This window comes from Phyllostomus hastatus, unplaced genomic scaffold (assembly GCF_019186645.2).
Source record: "Phyllostomus hastatus isolate PE091 unplaced genomic scaffold, TTU_PhHast_1.1 phas_scaffold_60, whole genome shotgun sequence".
Taxonomy (NCBI): Eukaryota; Metazoa; Chordata; class Mammalia; order Chiroptera; family Phyllostomidae; genus Phyllostomus; species Phyllostomus hastatus.
The window spans coordinates 15,134,488-15,152,828 of NW_025334038.1; the positions used below are offsets into that span (position 1 = coordinate 15,134,488).

At 37.8% G+C, this 18,341-nt stretch overlaps 1 protein-coding gene across 6 annotated transcripts in view; it reads right to left on the reverse strand.

Moving 5' to 3' along the window:
• The window catches only part of SAP130 (Sin3A associated protein 130), an 88,864-nt gene that overhangs the window by 25,643 nt on the left and 44,880 nt on the right, over positions 1–18,341 (reverse strand). For all 6 annotated transcript variants that reach the window (XM_045826126.1, XM_045826122.1, XM_045826124.1 and 3 more), the window contains 2 exons: positions 18,187–18,291; positions 4,524–4,882 (listed from right to left, as the gene is read on the reverse strand). In XM_045826126.1, coding sequence (XP_045682082.1) covers positions 4,524–4,882; positions 18,187–18,291 — 464 coding nt within the window. The remainder of the gene's footprint in view (positions 1–4,523; positions 4,883–18,186; positions 18,292–18,341) is intronic.

The window sequence follows — 18,341 nt, forward strand, 5'->3', positions numbered from 1 at the left end:
TCTGAGCTTCTTGGACTTCCTGGAAGTCTATTTACTTTGCCAGACTGGGGAAGTTCTCCTTCTTTATTTTTTAAAATAAGTTTCAATTTCTTACTCTTCCTATTCTCCTTCTGACGCCCCTATGATTTAGATGTTGGCATGTTTAGTGTTATCCCAGAGGATCCTAAGCCTCTTGTCATTTTTTTTAAGTCTTATTTTTTTATCCTGTTCTGGTTGAATGTTTATTTCTTCCTTCTGCTCTAAATTGTTGATTTGAGTACCAGTTTCCTTCCTGTCACTGTTGGTTCTCTGAATAGTTTCCTTTATTTCACTTTGGGTAGTCTTCATTTCTTACTTCATTTTCGAGACCTTGCTCAAGGAATTCTGTGAGCATTCTGATTACTAGTGTTTTGAACTCTGCATTACATAGGTTGTCTCTCTCCTCATCACTTAGCTCTTTTTCTGGAGTTTTGGTCTGTTATTTCATTTGGGCTATATTTCTTTATCTTTGGGCACCTGTTACCTTGTAAGAGGTGGAGCCTTAGGTATTCATTCACCAGGGCAGGGCAACCCTCTTTGCTGTGTTGTGATGCTGTCTGTGGGAGAGGGGTCAGAGAGGGAACAATGCATCTTGCTTGCTCACTGTGCTCTAGCCCTACTTTCTGTCACATCCCAAAAGTGGAGTATGCCCTTTCGGGTGCTGATTCTCAGGTGAGTGGGTTTTTGTATGTTCTAGGATCCTGTAGGACTCTCCAATGAACTCTCTTATGAGAATGGAAACATTTTCAGCTTTCACAACCCCACAGACTTTTACAGCCAAAAGTTTTGGGTCTTTAGTTTCCTTGTTAGACAGCCCCCCACCTCCCATACCTGCACAATCCGCCCCCTTGCTGCGGATCCTGTCCCACCAGCTGGCCATCTCTGTCCTTCTTTTCAGTCTGGATTGTTGGGAACTGCCCTGCCTGGTATCAGAAGCTTTAACCCCCGCCTAGGCTAAGGCTAAGGGAACGCCCTTGGAACCGTAAGCCAGGAAGGAGACAAAAGCTTATCTCCCTGGCAGGAGCGCTGCTTCTCCTGCTTCATTTATAACTGAACCCCAAAGCTTGGTCGGTTAGCCAAAGATGGGTAAGATTCCCCAAGGGGGGAACGATCTAAGACAGGCACGATCACATGGGAGGCCCCCAAAAGGACTTTGGGGGCTACAGCAAAAGGGGGTAGTGGACCCTCGCTCCTTGGCTTTGACATAGCCTGAGTCCTCATCATCTGGGAGAAAATCTCCTTATCTCTTGGTTGCCTTAGTTCCCGTGCTCCACCTAAGCCTGAAACAATGACAGGGTGGTGCAGCTCTGTGCTGAAAAGGGTGGGTTCCGGGGTGATCAGGCCTAAGAAAGAATATGTAAAATCCTGTGAAATCTCTTTGTTTAGAATGCTCTCAGTTGAATGAGTAGGGTCCAAGGAGGAAGTTAGTTTGTTCCTTAAAGTCTTACAGCTCTTGGACCCTGACTCAAAATAGGCCCTCAGACTTCCTTGTTATCTATTGTTTGATCCTTACTTCCTAGCAATGAGTAATGAGCTTTTACCTGAATTCTTATGCAAACGAAACCAATAAAAAGCCTCTCTGGATGGGGAATGGCGCGCTTTCCCCACCAGGGAGGGTGGCCATGGTGACCTCCAGGAGAGAGGGTGGCCAAGGCACTCCCCACATGAGTGGCGGCCCGGCTGTTCCTATTCCCCCACAGGACCTGGTTGTCTCTGTGTATGTTTTTCTCGTGTTTCGACGAGCCATCCGCAGCGTTCCGTGATCACTACTGGCCGGTGACCCATGCATCACTGGATCAATGTTTCTTTAATACCTTGGTTGTTGGACTTCCATGCAGTTTGATTTCTGGTAGTTCTGGTTGTTTATTGTTTTTAAATTGGTTGTTGTATTTCTTTTAGTTGTGCGAGGAACTGAAGTGTTTCTACCTACACCACCATCTTGGCTAGAACTCACGAGTCTTTATCTTAATTGACCTTTCAACAGCATGTGATCCAGCTGATTACTCCCTTTTCCCTGAAATATTTTCGTTCCAGTTTTGCAGGACATCACATACTCCAAATTTTATTTTTACCACTCTAGCCCTTTTACCATTTAGTCTCCTTTGCTTGGTTCTGTTTCCCGTCCGTCCTCAGAAAGTGATCTTATCCAGGCCCATGGCTTTAAACATAATTAATATGTATTATTAAACACAACATAAACATTAAACCTAATTAATGACAACTCCTAATTTATGCTGCAACTTCCATTTTCTATTCCCAAAGCAAGGCTCATAGATCCAACTACCTACCTAACATCTTCATCTGGAAGTCTAACAGATATCTCAAACTTACCATATCAAAAACAATTTCCTGCTATTGTCCTATAAAATGTGGTCTTCCTATAACTTTCTCTATCTCAGCTGACGGCAACTCCATGCTTCTACTTACTAACCCAAAAATGTTGTCATGGACCCTGATGCTGTTCTCTCACACTCAACATCTAATCTTGAAAGAAATCCTCTCAGTTGTACTTTAAAAATGTTATCTAAAAATCCAGCCACTTCATGCTCTGGCTGGTGTGGCTCAGTGGATTGAGTGCAGACCTGCAAACCAAAGGGTCGCTAATTCAATTGCCAGTCAAGGTGTATATCTGAGTTGCAGGCCAGGCCCCCAGTAGGGGCCGCACAAGAGATAACCACAAGCTGATGTTTCTCTTCCTCTCTTTCTCATTCCCTTCTTCCCTCAATCTAAAAATAAATAATAAAATGTTAAAAAAATAAATAAATAAAACCCAACCAGTTCATACCACTTATGCTGCTACTTCCCTGGCTGAAGTCTTCTTGGTTCCCTGCAATTAATGTAACAGCCCCTAAATTAGCCTCCCCAATTACATCTTTGTTCCCACAGCCTTTTCTGTACATAGCAGACAGCCATCTATAAAAAATGAAAGCAACCCAAGCCCTTTGTCGGCTCAAAACCTTCCAACAGGTCCCACCAACGTCCACAAAGACCATGTTCTCACAATGGCCCATAAGCTCTCATAGTCTTGACCCCGTTTCTCTGACCTTATCTTCTACCACTTCCTCATGCAATTAGCTCCATCTACTTGTGCCACTGCTATTCTTTGAGCAGAGCAGGCATGCTACTATTTTAGGGCTCTTACTCTTGGTCTGGAATGCTCTTTTCCCTTTCCAAGTACTTGCCTGTTTAATGTTTCTACTCAAAGATAACTTTCTCAATATCTCTTTCCTTTAGAAGTCTTTAAAACTCATAGCTCCAGCCCTCACGTTTCTTTATATTTTGTCCCTGCTTTATTTTACTGTTCATTACCCTTGCTGGAGTATAACTTCCCAGATGTTGGAGTTGTGCTTTTTCTACTTTGTCTCTATTTTATAAATGTCTTACACTGCATGTTACTTTCGTAGTTATAAAAATCAAGATCCACAATAAATTATTTTTAAAAAACCCTCCGAAGTGACCTACCCTTCACAAATTGGAAGTTTAGTCAAGAAGAGGAAAAGGGATAAAGAATACTTTTATGATTTTACTAATCACATGTAAGTTTATCAAGAAGAGTATTTTCAACAATGTAAATCTTACTTTATTGCATAACAAGGGAACAAAAATTGGCAAGGAATAAATTGTAAGTAATCAATACTTAGTTATGATTGTATCTTGACATTTCTTACATGGCAATATTTTCTGAACAAATACAAAGAAGCTATATTAAAGGATATATAAATATCCTTGGGGGAATATTAATTTTGTTCATGATATTGGTAAGAAATAAAATTAATTATAAAAAGAAATGTTAACCTTTTGTAGGATTTTGTAAAATTCTATTTATTTATTTACAGACAGAGGGGAAGAGAGGGTGAGAGAGAAACATCAATGTGTGGTTGTCTCTCACATGTTCCCTACTGGGGACCTGCTCCACAACCCAGGCATGTGCCCTGACTGGGAATTGAACTGGCCACTCTCCGGTTTGCAGGCTGCACTCAATGCACTGAGCCGCACCAGCCAGGGGATAACCTTTTGCTAGATTTTGATTAATAAATAAAATTAATTATAAAACCAGCAAAACAGTTTTAGTTTTCAAAAGGATGTTCCATTTATAAAAAACTAATAAAATGCAAATTTAAAATGGGAACGGAGAAGTCAGTGTTTCTCAGGAGAAACAGTTTTGGCTCTCAGGAGAGTTAGGAAAGGGGAAGAAGGAACTGCCAATAAAATGTATTCTGGTCCTAATTGGGTGGCTCAGTTGGTTGGGCGTCATCCTGCAAAGCAAAAGGTTGGTGGTTCATTTTCAGGTCAGAGCACATGCCTGGGTTGTGGGTTTGATCCTTGGTAAGGGTGCACACAAGAGGCAACCAGTTGATGTTTCTCTCTTACACTGATGTTTCTCTCCTCTTTCTCCTCCCTGCTCCTCTCTCTAAAAATAAATGAATGAATGAATAAGTAAAAAAAAATACAAAATAAAATCTTAGGGGGGAAGAAAAAAAAGAATATTCTGTGAATGAACTTACCAGAAACTGGCCTCATAATGTCCATTGGTTCCACTTCTTCTTTAACTTTTATCTCAGGCACAGAAGGAACCAAAATTGAGGCGGGACTGCCACCCACACCTGCTGATGGCAGAGTGGCAGCAGCAATGGTAGTGATGGGAGGAGTGATGGGAACTGCTCCAGGATTGGTTGAGAGGGCGACTGCTGTTTGTGATGGGGGACTAGCTGCAGCAATCATGGTTGGAATGGTTGGTGGAGGCTGCTGAGCGGTGGGAGGAACTGCAATGGTGGGCTGATCATTATTTTGATTGGACACAGTCTCCATGGACACAGTGACTGGAGTGGCCATGGATACGTGGATTTCTGACTTAGGTTTGGCACTGAAACACAAAAGCAAAGATAACGTAGCAAACAACAGAAAACTGACTTAACCTATAATACCTCAAAGGATGGGTATTTGTCCAATTCTTTCTGTAAAATATAGCAAAAGTAAAATAAATACTTGTTGATTCCAAAAGTTGAATTTTAAAGTTTTAAAAGAAACTATAATTTTTAAAATATGCCCTCCTTGGTGCTCTCCCTCTTGGGAGACTGCCTGCCTAACCAGTTCAGCTATTCTTCTTCCCAGGTATGTAACCTTTGCCTTCCCTCTTCTAAGCTCCCAGGGCCCTTCTTTTGCTTCTGTAGCCTGTGTCCTGAGCATACATGGCCCAGCTGGCTCACACATATTACCTTTGTAATTTTCTAAATAAACTTTCTCTTACAATTAAAAAAAAAATGCCCTCTTTGCTCCAGCTCACCATATGTTTATAAGCAGTAATAAAATTAAATTAGAAAACCAAGCATATTTTTAAAAATATCAAAGCCACATCATCAAAAAAAAATTTTTTTTTCATTATGTTTTACATTTTCCTCCTAGAATTCCTTAATGCCTATGCTGTCTTAGGTTTTTTATTGACAACAACTGTATTTATATTTCATATATAGTGTCTTTATACCTATTTGATGTAAAAGAGGAAACTCATGCACATGGTAAAGATACAAAAGGATACAAATTAAAAATAATTTCCCTCCACTTCCCATATATAGCCTACTAACCTAAAGGCACCACCCTTGTAATTTTCCAGTATATTTTACAAGAGATACTTCTGGAATCTAAAGTAGCTATAAATGCAATGTTTACAAATGTGTATCTTTAGCTCTGGCTGGCATGGCTCAGTGGACTGAGTGCCAGCCTGCAAACCAAAGGGTCACCGGTTTGATTCCTAGTTGGGGCCCATGACTGGGTTGCGGGCCAGGTCCCAAGTGGGGGCACATGAAAGGTGACCACACATTCATATTTCTCTCCTACTCTTTCTCCCTCCCTTCTCCTCTAAAAATAAATAAAATCTTTTAAAAAAAAGTAACTTAAAAGAGAATGCTATAAGATGAAAGTTGATGTCACCTAGAAAGAAAAAGAGATTTCCAACTTAAAATTCTCCTAGCCATTATATCATTTAAGAGTATGGGTAGTACTTGTTTATAGAAAAATGGCACAGATATTTTTGCCCATTCCTCCTGCTAAGTATAGCTAAAAATAGTGAGTATTGATTATGCGTACTATATATAAAACAAACAAAAAAGCTGGTGAAAGGTGAAGAGTAGACATACTTGGCTAGGAATCTCAGGACCTGAGGAATGACACAGAAGTAAGTTCCTTGTGTTTCTTTTCTGCCTCTTATGCCCCAGAATGTGTGCCAATGAGGTGGCAACCCAGAAATGTCAAAGGGCACTGAGAAAATAAGCCTCAACAAAAGTCTTTTCTCTCTAGCCAAGGAGCCAAGAAAGGCCATCAAGATGAAAAATTTGTAGACAATAACTATTATACTCCAGTGAAACACCACATTGCAATTGTAACCCCATCCCCATCCCCTCTAGCTTTGGAGAATCAAGACCTTTACACTTGCCAGGCTGTAATGAGGGACTAAATCCTCTCTCCTCCATCCCACTACTAAAGAGGTATGAAAAGAGGCCAAAAAGGGAACCTGGACTTCAATCCCCAATTCGCAGTAAGAAGGCAATGTTTTCTCTTCCTCAGCTGGGTAGCTGAGAGTGGGACCACTAAAACAAAAGGCATATAAATAAATTCCAGTCTCATAATACTAAAATGTCCAGGTACAAATAGAAAATCACTCATCTAATCAAGAGTCAGAAAAAAAACAACTTTAACAAATGATAGAAGAATTAGCTGGCCTGGACTTTAATGCAGATATCATAAAAAAGTTTCAATAAACAATTATAAGTTCACTTAATCTTAACAACAGTGAGAAAATAGACTGAAGAGGGTAAAATACATTTTTCTTATATAAGAAGTGTCAAACACTGGCACTTTAGTGCTCTTTGTTATGAAAGGTGCTCTAAAAAATCAAGAAAGTAAATCAAGAAAAACAAAGTGAATGGGCTCCAGATGATTACCTAAAGGGACATAGAGCATGATGAAGAATCAGCAGGAATAGTGTCTGGGCATCAAGTCCAGAGCAACCAATGCAGAATGGAGTAGGTAGAAGAAAGGCTTCAAGGAGGGATCTCATTCAGGGAAAAGAGATCTAATAAGATCTGCCTGTATTTAGAGTTCTATAAGTTTGGTGGTGTTTGAGAATAAATTAGTGATTGCCAGAGAAGACCTAAGCAAACATTAGCAGTAGTCTTGTAGAACTATGTAACTTCTTTTCAACTCAACTTTTAAATTTATTTTGACAGCTTTTGGATTTATTTTTCAAATTCTCACCTGTGAATGTTGATTATTTATGTGAAAGGGAAACACTGATTGGCTGACCCGACAGGGGATAGAGCCTGCTAACTTTTGGTGTATGGGACAATGTTCCAACTAACCAAGCCACCTTGCCAGGGCAGATTCACTTTTTAATTTTAGTTTTCTGTTTAAAACACTTATCCTGTATTGTTTCTTCTGAATTAGTAATATTTTCACACTTCCAAAGATATACTGATAAGTATCCTCATTCCGTGAGCCTATCTACTACCACCTCCACACAATACCACTCTGTTTCCATATTTTACTGAATCCAAGTTGCCAACAATTACAGAACACACCAATATTTTGTGTACTAGTAAAGGATCCATTAGTTAATGACAGAATATTAACATGCTATCAATTTAAAATCATATTGATTTCAGAGACGTTGATATGTCTATGTTGATCTTGTATTACAGTACATTCTATATGGTTTTTATCTTTCTTTTTAAAATGTCATTCACTGTTTTCGTTTCTATCTTCTATGTCTACATTATTTTCTTTTTAAATTTTGGTTTAATTCTGTGATGGTCTCTTCTAGATCTTGAATGAATTATGTCAACTCATATCATCTCTTTATGTTTTATAATTTCCTCTTGGTAGTCTTCTCATCTCTGTGTTTTTCCTCATTGGGCTGTGGTCATTTGATTGAGGAATTTAAATTCACAGGCAAATATTCTACTACAGATTTCATGTGAACTACGTAAACAATAAACACATTAGTACATTTTGTTGCTCTTTCTAGGGAGTGAGATGGACTGTGCAACCCAGGGTTCTAGCGTGAGGAAATAAAGCCTCAAAAGCTCTGACTTCAGGCAGTGGGAGAAACTCCCGGCCTCACAGGAGACTTCGTTGGAGAAACCCACAGGGTCAAAGAATGTATACAAACCCATCAACCTTGGAATCAGCACCAGAAAAGCCCAATTTGCTTGTGACTAGCAGGGGATTTGACTGAAAGCCAGCCAGGAGCCAAGCAAGTGGCACTGTTCCCTCTCTGACCCCTACCCCACATACAGCACCACCAGTAGCCAAGTGGGCTGCCCTGTCCTAGTGAATATCCAAGACTCTGCCAAGACTCTGCCCCTTACTATATAACAGGGAGGCCCAGACAAAAAAATGTGGCCCAAATGAACAAGCAGATCAGAGCTCTCAAAATAGAACTAACCGATAACCATCTCTATCTCTAATAGAGATAACCAACCTATTAGATACAAAGTTCAAAACAATGGTAATCAGGATGCTCACAGAAATGGTTAAGTATGGTCGCAAAATAGAGGAAGAAGTGAATGCTATGCAAAGTGAAATAAAGGAAAATGTACAGGGAACCGACAGTGAAGGGAAGGAAACTAGGACTCAAATCAATGAGTTGGAACAGAAGGAAGAAATAAACATTCAACCAGAACAGAATGAAGAAACAAAAATTCAAAAAGAATGAGGAGAGGCTTAGGAACTTCCAGGACAACTTTAACCAATCCAACATCCGAATCACAGGAGTGCCAGAAGGAGAAGTGGAAGAGCAAGAAATCGAAAACTTAGTTGAAAAAATAATGGAGAAATTCCCTAATCTAGCAAAGAAAATAGACTTTCAGGAAGTCCAGGAAGCTCAGAGGGTCCCAGAGAAGTTGGACCCAAGGAAGCACACACCAAGGCACATCATAATTTCATTACCCAAGATTAAAGAGAAGGAGAGAATCTTAAAAGCTGCAAGAGAAAAGGAGATAGTTACTTACAAAAGGGTTCCCATAAGACTATCAGCTGATTTCTCAAAACAAACCCTGCAGGCAAGAAGGGACTGAAAAGAAGTATTCAAAGTCATAAAAAGAAGTATTCAAAGGCAAGGATCTACACCCAAGTTTACTCTATCCAGCAAAGGCTATCATTTAGAATCGAAGAGCAAACAAAGTGCTTCCCTGATAAGGTCAAATTAAAGGAGTTCATCATCTACAAGCCCTTATTATATGAAATATTAAAGGGATTTATCTAAGAAAAAGAAGATGATCAAAATTATGATCAGTAACATGGCAACACACTCATGACTATCAACAATTGAACCTAAAAACAAAAACAAACTAAGCAAACAACTAGAACAGGAACAGAATCACAGAAATGGAGATCACATGGAGGGTTATCATTGGGGAGGTGGAGGGGGGGAAATAGGGGAAAAGGTACAGGGAATAAGAAGCATAAATGGTAGGTAAAATATAGACAGGGAGAGGTTAAGAATAGTACGGGAAATGGAGAAGGCAAAGATCTTATATGTATGACCCATGTACATGAACTACATTAGGGGAATGCTGGTGGCAGGTGGGGCACAGGGCAGAGGGGAATAAAGGGGAGAAAGAAATGGGACAAGTGTAATAACATAATCAATAAAATATATATTTTTTTAAAAGCATCTAATGCTCAAATAAAGAAAAATAGAAACCTCTGGGATAACAACATCAAATAGTCTAACATTTACATTATAAGGATTCCAGAAGTAGAGATTTAAAAACAGGAGAGGGGCAGAAAATATATTTGAAAAAAAATAAGGCTATAAACTTTTGTAGTCCGGGGAAGAGAACAGATATCCAGCTTCAATAAGCACAGAGAATTCCAAACAAGATGAACTCCAAGAGGCCCACACCAAGAAATAAGGAATTAAAATAGCAAAGTTAAGGATAAAGAAATAATCATAAAGGCAGCAAGAAACAAACAACCCACATACAAAGAAAATCCCATAAGGTCATGAGCTAATTTCTCAGCAGCAATTTTTCAGGCCAGGGGACAGTGGCAGGAAATATTTGAATGCTGAAAGAAATGAACCTATAACATAAAATATTGTACCTGGCAAGGTTATCATTCAGAACTGAAAAAGAGATGAAGTTTCCCAGACAAGGAACAGGTCTTCTTTATACAGAAAAGGACATAACCAGAAATAAGAAAATACAGGAAAGAAAAAACTTTACTAGTAAAAGTAAATAAATATATAATAAATAAGGTTAACCCAAAAGCTAATATGCAAGGTTCAAGACAAAAGTAGCAAAGTTAACTATAACTACAAGAAATATGTGATACAGAAAACAAAAAGACACAAAAGAGATGTCAAAACATAAACATGGAGGTGGTAGAAAAATGTAGTAATTTTAGAATGCGTTTGAAACTTAAATGCTTACCAGCTTAAAACAAAGTGCTATAGATATAGGTGGATACACATGAACCTCATGTAACCACAAACCTACAAAAATTTAGAAGAAACATACAAAAAATAAAGAGAAAGGAACCCAGACAAAATATTCTAGAAAATCAGCATATCAAAAGGAAAGAGAGGAAGAGAAAAAAGAAAGGGACAGAGGAGAACAAAAACAACCCGGAAACAACAAAATGGCAATCAATAAGTACTTTAAATGTAGATGAATGTACAAAACTGTAAGATGAATCTATATGTTGTCTGTAAGAGACTCACTAGATCAAACTACACAAGTGGAAAGTGAAGGGACAGAAAAAGGTATTTCATACAAATAGAAACAAAAACACAGCTATGGTAGCTATACTCTGACAAAACAGACTTGAAAACAAAGAATGTGAAAAGAAACAAAGTGGGATATTACATAATGTTAAATGGGTCAATCCAAGAAGATATAATTCTAAATACATAGACACCGAACACAGATGTACTAAAGAATATAAAGCTACTATTAATGGACATAAGGCAGAAGTTAACAGTTGATACATTAATGGTTGGGGAATTTAATACCATACCACAATGCACAGATCTCCACACAGACAATCAATAAAGGAACCATGGCTTTAATGTCATATTAGAGCAGATCACATAATAAACATTTACAGAATACTTAATTCCCAAACTGCAGACACGTATTTTTCTCATGTGCATATGGACCCTTCTGCAGGACAGACCACATGAGGCCATTAAATAAGCCCCAATAAATTCAAGATTCAAATTATATAGAGCATATTTTCTGTCCTCAATAGCATAAAACTAGAGATCAACTGCAGGAAGAAAACTACAAAAACCACAAACATATGGAGATTAAATAGCATGCTCCTCAACAGCCAATGGATCAAAGAGATAATCAAACAGAAAATCTAAAAATATCTTGAAACAAATGAAAACATAAACTTACAAAATTTATGGGATGCAGCAAATGTAGTTTGTATAGCTATGAAGTTCTAAGAAGAAAATTCATAGCTGTACAAGCCTATGTGAAGAAAAGTCCCACCTGAAACTAATACTGAATGTCATCTGTAATAGAAAAAAAAGAAACAAAAAAGATCTCAAATAACTTAACTTCACACCTACAGGTACTAGACAAAGAAGGAAAAACAAAACCCAAAGTAAGCAAGAGGAAGGAAATAGTGAAGATCAGAGTAGCAATAAATAAAATAGAGACTGGAAAAAAAAATAAGGAAGATCAATGTCAGCAAGAGTTGGTTCTTTGAAAGAATAAAACTGACAAACCTCTAGCCAGGCTCATCAATAAAAAAGGGCGAGAACCCAAATTGAAAAAAAAGAAAATCAGAAACGAAAGAGGAGAGATTACAACAACCGACACCACAGAAATACAAAGAACTCTTAATGAATACTGCGAACAATTATATGCTAACGAACTGGACCACCTGGAAGAAATGGAAGAGTTTCCAGAGACATACACCTTTGAATATTAAACTAGGAAGAAACAGAAAATCTGAACAGACTATTAGCAATGAAGTTGAAGCAGTACTCAAAAATCTCCCAACAAACAAAAGCTCAGAAGTAGATGACTTCACAGGTGAAGCCTAACGATTATTTAAAGAAAAATTAGTATACATGCTTTTCAAACTATTCCAAACAACTGAAGAGGAAGTAATGTTTCCAAACTCATTCTACAAGGCCAGCCTTACCACGATGCCAAAACAAGACAAAGACACTACAAAAGAAAGTGTAGGCCAATATCCCTGATGAACACAGATTTAAAAATTGCCAACAAAGTACCTACAAACTAAACTCAACAATACATTAAAAAGATTACACACCATGATAAAGTGGGTTTATCCTAGGAATGCAGGAATGCTTTAATATTCCCAAAGCAATTAAGGTGATACACTGTGGCAAGAAAACCAAGAATAACAATCCTATGATCTCAAGGATTTCGAGGTATAGAAGGAACTTACCTCCAGACAATAAAGGCCATGACAAGCCCACAGCTAACATCATACTCAATAATGAAAAGCTGAAAGCTTTTCCTCTAAGATCAGGAACATGACAAAGATGCTTACTCTCACCACAATATTTAATATAGCACCCAAATCTTAGCCACAGCAATCAGACAAGAAATAAAAGGCATCCAAATTGGAAAGGAAAAAGTTAAAATGTCACCATTTTCAGATAATATACTTATAAAAAACCCTACCAAAAATATGTAGGACACATCATCAAAAATTACTAGAATTAAGAAATGAATTGAGTAAAGTAGCAGGATACATAATTAACACACAGAAATGTCACATTTCTGTACACTAGTAATGAATGATCAGAAGTTAAGAAAATCCCACTTACAAGTGCATCAAAAAGAATAAAATACGTAGGAATAAATTTAACAAAGGAGGTGAAAGATCTGTATTCTGAAAACTTTAAGATACTGAAAAAAAAAATTGAAGAAGACAAAAATAAATGAAAGAACATACTGTGCTCATGGATTGGAAGGATTAATTGTGTTAAAATGACCACTCTACCCAAGCAATCTACAAATTCAATGCAATCCCTATCAAAATACCAAGGATATTCTTCTCAGATCTAGAAAAAATAATTCAAAATTTATATGGAACAACAAAAGACCACAAATAGCCAAAGTAATCTTTAGAAAGAACAAAGTTGGAAGTGTGCTCCATGATCTCAAACTATACTACAAAGTTCTAATAATCAGAACAGTATGGTACTGGCATAAAAACAGACACACAGAACACCAGAAGAGTCCATAAATGAACTCTCACTTTTATGGACAAAGGAGGCAAGAATACATAATGGAGAAATGACAGAGTCTTTGAAAAGTAGTGTTGGAAAAAAACAGATGGATACATGCAAAAAAATGAAATTGGACTACTCTTTTACATCATATACAAAAATAAACTCAAAATGAATTAAAGACTGAAATTAAGAACTGAAACCATAAAACTCTTAAAATAGATAGCAACCTCTTTGACATCAGTCTTAGTAGTATCTTTTTACATACTCCCATTGAGCAAAGGAAACAAAAGCAAAAATAAAGAAATGGGGAAAAAAAGAAAAGAAATGGGACTACATAAAACAAAAGCTTCTCCACAGCATGAGAAATCTTTCACAAAATGGAAGACAACCTGCTGAATGGGAGAATATATTTGCAAATGATATGTGCAATATGGGGTTAATATCTAAAATATATTAAAAACTCATATCTCAATGACAAAAAATAATTTGATTAAAAACTAGGCAGAGGACATGAAGAGATCTCTTCAAAGAAGACATACAGATGCCAACAAACATATGAAAAGATGCTTAACATCAGAAATTATTAGGGAAATGCAACCAGGAGATAACATCTGACACCTATCATAATGGCTATTATCAAAGTCAGTAAGTAATAAGTATGGGTGAAAATGTGGAGAAATCCACTTCTGGGTATTTATTCAAAGGAAATGAAAACACACCTTGAAAAGATATATGCACCCTGCCCCCCAGGCTTCAGACACGACAGTGTCCCTCTGCTTGTGATGCAGGGAGACCTTATATTCAGTCCAATGGGATGCAAGAGCTTTGTTTCTGCCTGGAGAGAGGGCTTGGACAATGAGGCACTCTGCCCTCTTGCTGCCATAATTCCTTTCCACTGAGATCCAGAGTTAGTAGGAGATGAGTGCTGCTGGCATTCTGTATTGCTTTGCACTTTGGTTTGTGTGTGGTTCTTCCCACTCACTCCACCCTCCTTTGGACATCTTACCCAGTCTATGGGCTCTTTTACCAGCCTGTGCTGTGGAACTGTTACAACATTTAGTTAAAGTTGAGGGGTTTTGGCCTGAAATAAAATTCACTTATTAAAAAAAAAGTTCATTGCAGCATTACTTTAAATAGCTAAGATATGGAAGTAACCTAGGCATCCATCAATAGATGAATGGATAAGGAAGATGTGGTACATGTATACAATGAAATATTATTCAGAAATAAAAACAAAATTCTGTTATGTACAACATAGACCTAAAGGATAATACACTAAGTGAAATAAGTCAGAGAAAGACAAATACTGCATGATTTCACTTATATGTGGCATTAAACAAAGTCAAAACAAATGAACAAACAAAACAAAGAGACTTACAGAAACAGGGACTTCCAGCCAAGATGGTGGCATAGGTAGACACACTGTGCCTCCTCGCACAACCAAAAGGACAACAACAAATTTAAAAATAAATTTAAAAACATTTCTGGCCACCAGAACTGCCAGAAAATTGAACTGTATGGAAGTCCAACAACCAAGGAGTTGAAGAAGAAACACTCAGACCAGTAGCAGGGGCAGAGATGGGCAGCTGGGTGGAGAGGATGTACAGTGAGGCAGTGGTCTGAGGACCCGGAGAGGCAGTGGCTTGTAGATCGGGTGGTCCCACATTTGCATGCAGATAAACCGGGAGGAGCAAATGGGGAGTAAGACAGACCCACAACCTAGGGTCCCAGCATCAGGAAATAAAGCCTCAAACCACTGACTAAAAACACCTCTGGAGGTTGTGACAGAGGGAAAAACTCCCAGCCTCACAGGACAACTCGTTGCCTTCCCCAACATACAGCATCACAACACAGCTATGTAGGTTGCACCATCCTGGTGAATACCCAAGGCTCCACCCCTTACTACATAAGAGGCCTGCCGAACCCCCCTGCCCCCCAAAAAATGGCTCAAGTGAAAGACCAGATTAAAACTCCAGAAAAAATTACAACTAAGCAACAAAAAGATAGCCAATCTATCAGATGCATAGTTCAAAACACTGGTAATCAGGATGCTCACAGAACTGATTGAGCTCAGTGGCAACATGAAGAAACAAATTAAGGCTACCCGAAGTGAAATAAAGCAAAATATACAGGGAACCAACAGTGACAGGAAGGAAACCGGGACTCAAATCAATGGTGTGGACCAGAAGGAAGAAACATTCAACCAGAACAGAATGAAGAAACAAGAGTTCAAAAAAAAATGAGGAGCGGCTTAGGAACCTCTGGGACAACATTAAGTGTTCCAACATCCGAATCATATGAATGCCAGAAAGAGAAGAAGAAGAGCAAGAACTGAAAACTCTGAAAAAATAATGAAGGAGAACATCCCCCATCTGGCAAAGGAAATATACTTTCAGGAAATCCAAGAAGCTCAGAGTCCCAAAGAAGTTGGACCCAAGGAAGCACACACTAAAGGACATCATAATTACATTACCCAAGATTAAAAATAAGGAGAAAATCTTAAAAGCAGCAAGAAAAAAGGAGACAGTTACTACAAAGGAGTTCCCATAAGACTGTCAGTTGATTTCTCAAAAGAGACCTTACAGGCAAGAAGGGGCTGGAAAGAAGTATTCCAAGTCATGAAAGGCAAGGGCATCCAACATTACTCTATCCAGCAAAGCTATCATTTAGAATGGAAGGGCAGATAAAGTGCTTCTCAGATAAAGTCAATTTAAAGGAGTTCATTATCACACAGCCCTTATTATATGAAATGTTAAAAGGACTTATCTGAGAAAAAGAAGATAAAAAATATGAAAACTGAAATGACGACAAACTCACAGCTGTTAACAACCCAACCTAAAAACAAAAACAAACTAAGCAAACAACTAGAACAGGAACAGAACCACAGAAATGGAGATCACGTGAAGGGTTATCAGCAGGAAGGAGAAGGGGGGAAAATGGGGGAAAAGGTACAGAAAATAAGTAGCATAAATGGTAGGTAGAAAATAGACAGGGAGGTTAAGAATAGTATAGGAAATGTAGAAGCCAAAGAACTTATATGTACAACCCATGGACATGAACTGAAAGGGGGGAACTTGGGTGGGAGGGGTGTGCAGGGCAGAGGTGAATAAAGGGGGGAAAATGGAACAAGTGTAATAGAATAATCAATAAAATATATTAAAAAAAAGAAGCAAAAAAGCCCCAAACTGATGGTTGCCAGAAACAATGGGTATAAAAGGTAAAGGGGTACATAGTGAATATGTGGTAAGCACAGTGTTAAGATATATAAACGTCTAATCACTGTTGCTTACCTGAAACTAATATATTGTATGCCAACTATACTTTAATAAAAAATAAATGTCAGAAGTAGATCCAAACTTAGGAATATGAGAGTCCCTCAAGGCATAAATGGGCTCTTGACTTGCCTTATGAGTTACACAATGTGAATAAGGTTACCCCTGTTCCAACTACTCTTGAATCATTTTAAGAAAGAAAATATTTGAATTCTCAACACTTCTAATGTTCTGAATTACAGTGTACTAAGTAAATATTCACTATTTTTTCATTTCCTTATAAAACTGACAGTTAATATTTTCACAAATGTTTTGAAAGTTCACATAATAATCCTATATTCCTCCACTACTGAATAAGATCCCTTTGCACAATTTTAGCTTCCATGTTTTTTTTTCCCCACATTCCTGCATTAATGTGCAAAGTTATGTCTCCAACTACTCCTAAAGTCTTGGTTCCTGCTCTTTCCTTTGTCTGATACAAAAAATCAGGGAGCATTTGGCTTACTCTTTCATGCTCTTAAACCTCTGCTGAGATAAGCCTTTTTATTAGACATTATCTCTTCCCCATTACTTTATTTTTATTATTTAACATATTTGTAAAGGTTTTATTTATTTAGTTTTATAGAGGGGAAAGGGAGGGAGAAAGAGAAGAAGAGAAATATCAATGTGTGGCTGCCTTTTGAGTACCACGTACTGCAGACCTGGCCTGCAACCCAGGCATGTGCCTTAACTGGGAATAGCACTGGTAACCTTTTGGTTCATGGGCCGGTACTCAATCCACTGAGCCACACCAGCTAGGGCACTTCCCCCATTATTTTATATTCACTTCACACCGCTTTTTTCCCCTTCACATATTTATTAATTCTTTTAAAAATATTTTATTGTTTATGCTATTATAGTTGTCCATTATTTTTTTTACTTACTAGAAAGTAAGCTAAGAAGAACAGTTTGTCTGTTTTAGTCACTCTTATGTACCCCCAGATTCTACAATGACACTTGGCACATGCTAGGCATTCATAATTCTTTTTTGAATAAAGTTTTATGAAGTATACCTAAATACATTAACATGGCAAGCTATTACTGACATAAGTTAAAAAAAATCAATCAGCAAGATCTTTTTTTAAGGGTCTGTCAATCTATATATATGTGCATGTGTATGTAGGAGAAGACGTGGAAAGATAACTTAACAAAACTGTTACCAATCAATGATATTCTGGGGAGTGAGACTGACAAAGAATAGAACAGTGATTTTCACTTTAGACTTTAAGTATTTTTATACTGTCTCATTTTTATCCAAAATAATTTCACTTTTGGAATTAAGATGATAAAGAATAAAGAAAAAAGCATGTATTAACTATTCCTATGATGCCATTTATGATAGCAAAAAAACCCTGGGTGTTTACTACAACACAGGTTCTATTCTAAGCACTTTCGTTGAGTCATTTCATTTGAATACATAGGAATCTGATGAAATAAATGTTATACATATGCCCATTTCATAAATGAGGTAATGATGGTCAGAGAGGTTGAAAAATGTGTGTAGGTTATGTAGATAAGAATAGCATATAAAAATTGCACATAAGGAAATTATGTGAAATTGGTCATGTTGATTAGACTCTTTCTACCCCAATTATGTGCAGTTGGAGGCAAGAGAAGTAACATCTTTGTGCTCACCCTGCTGGCCTAGGTGACCCAGATGTACTCCGCAGAGAGCTTTCCACTCGAGGGCTAGACACTTCAGGAGGCTGAGGAGGAATGAGGGTTTTTCGAACTGCAATTCTGAAAGAGACAAAAGACAAACCAAAACACCCCAGCAGTCTAAGGGTATT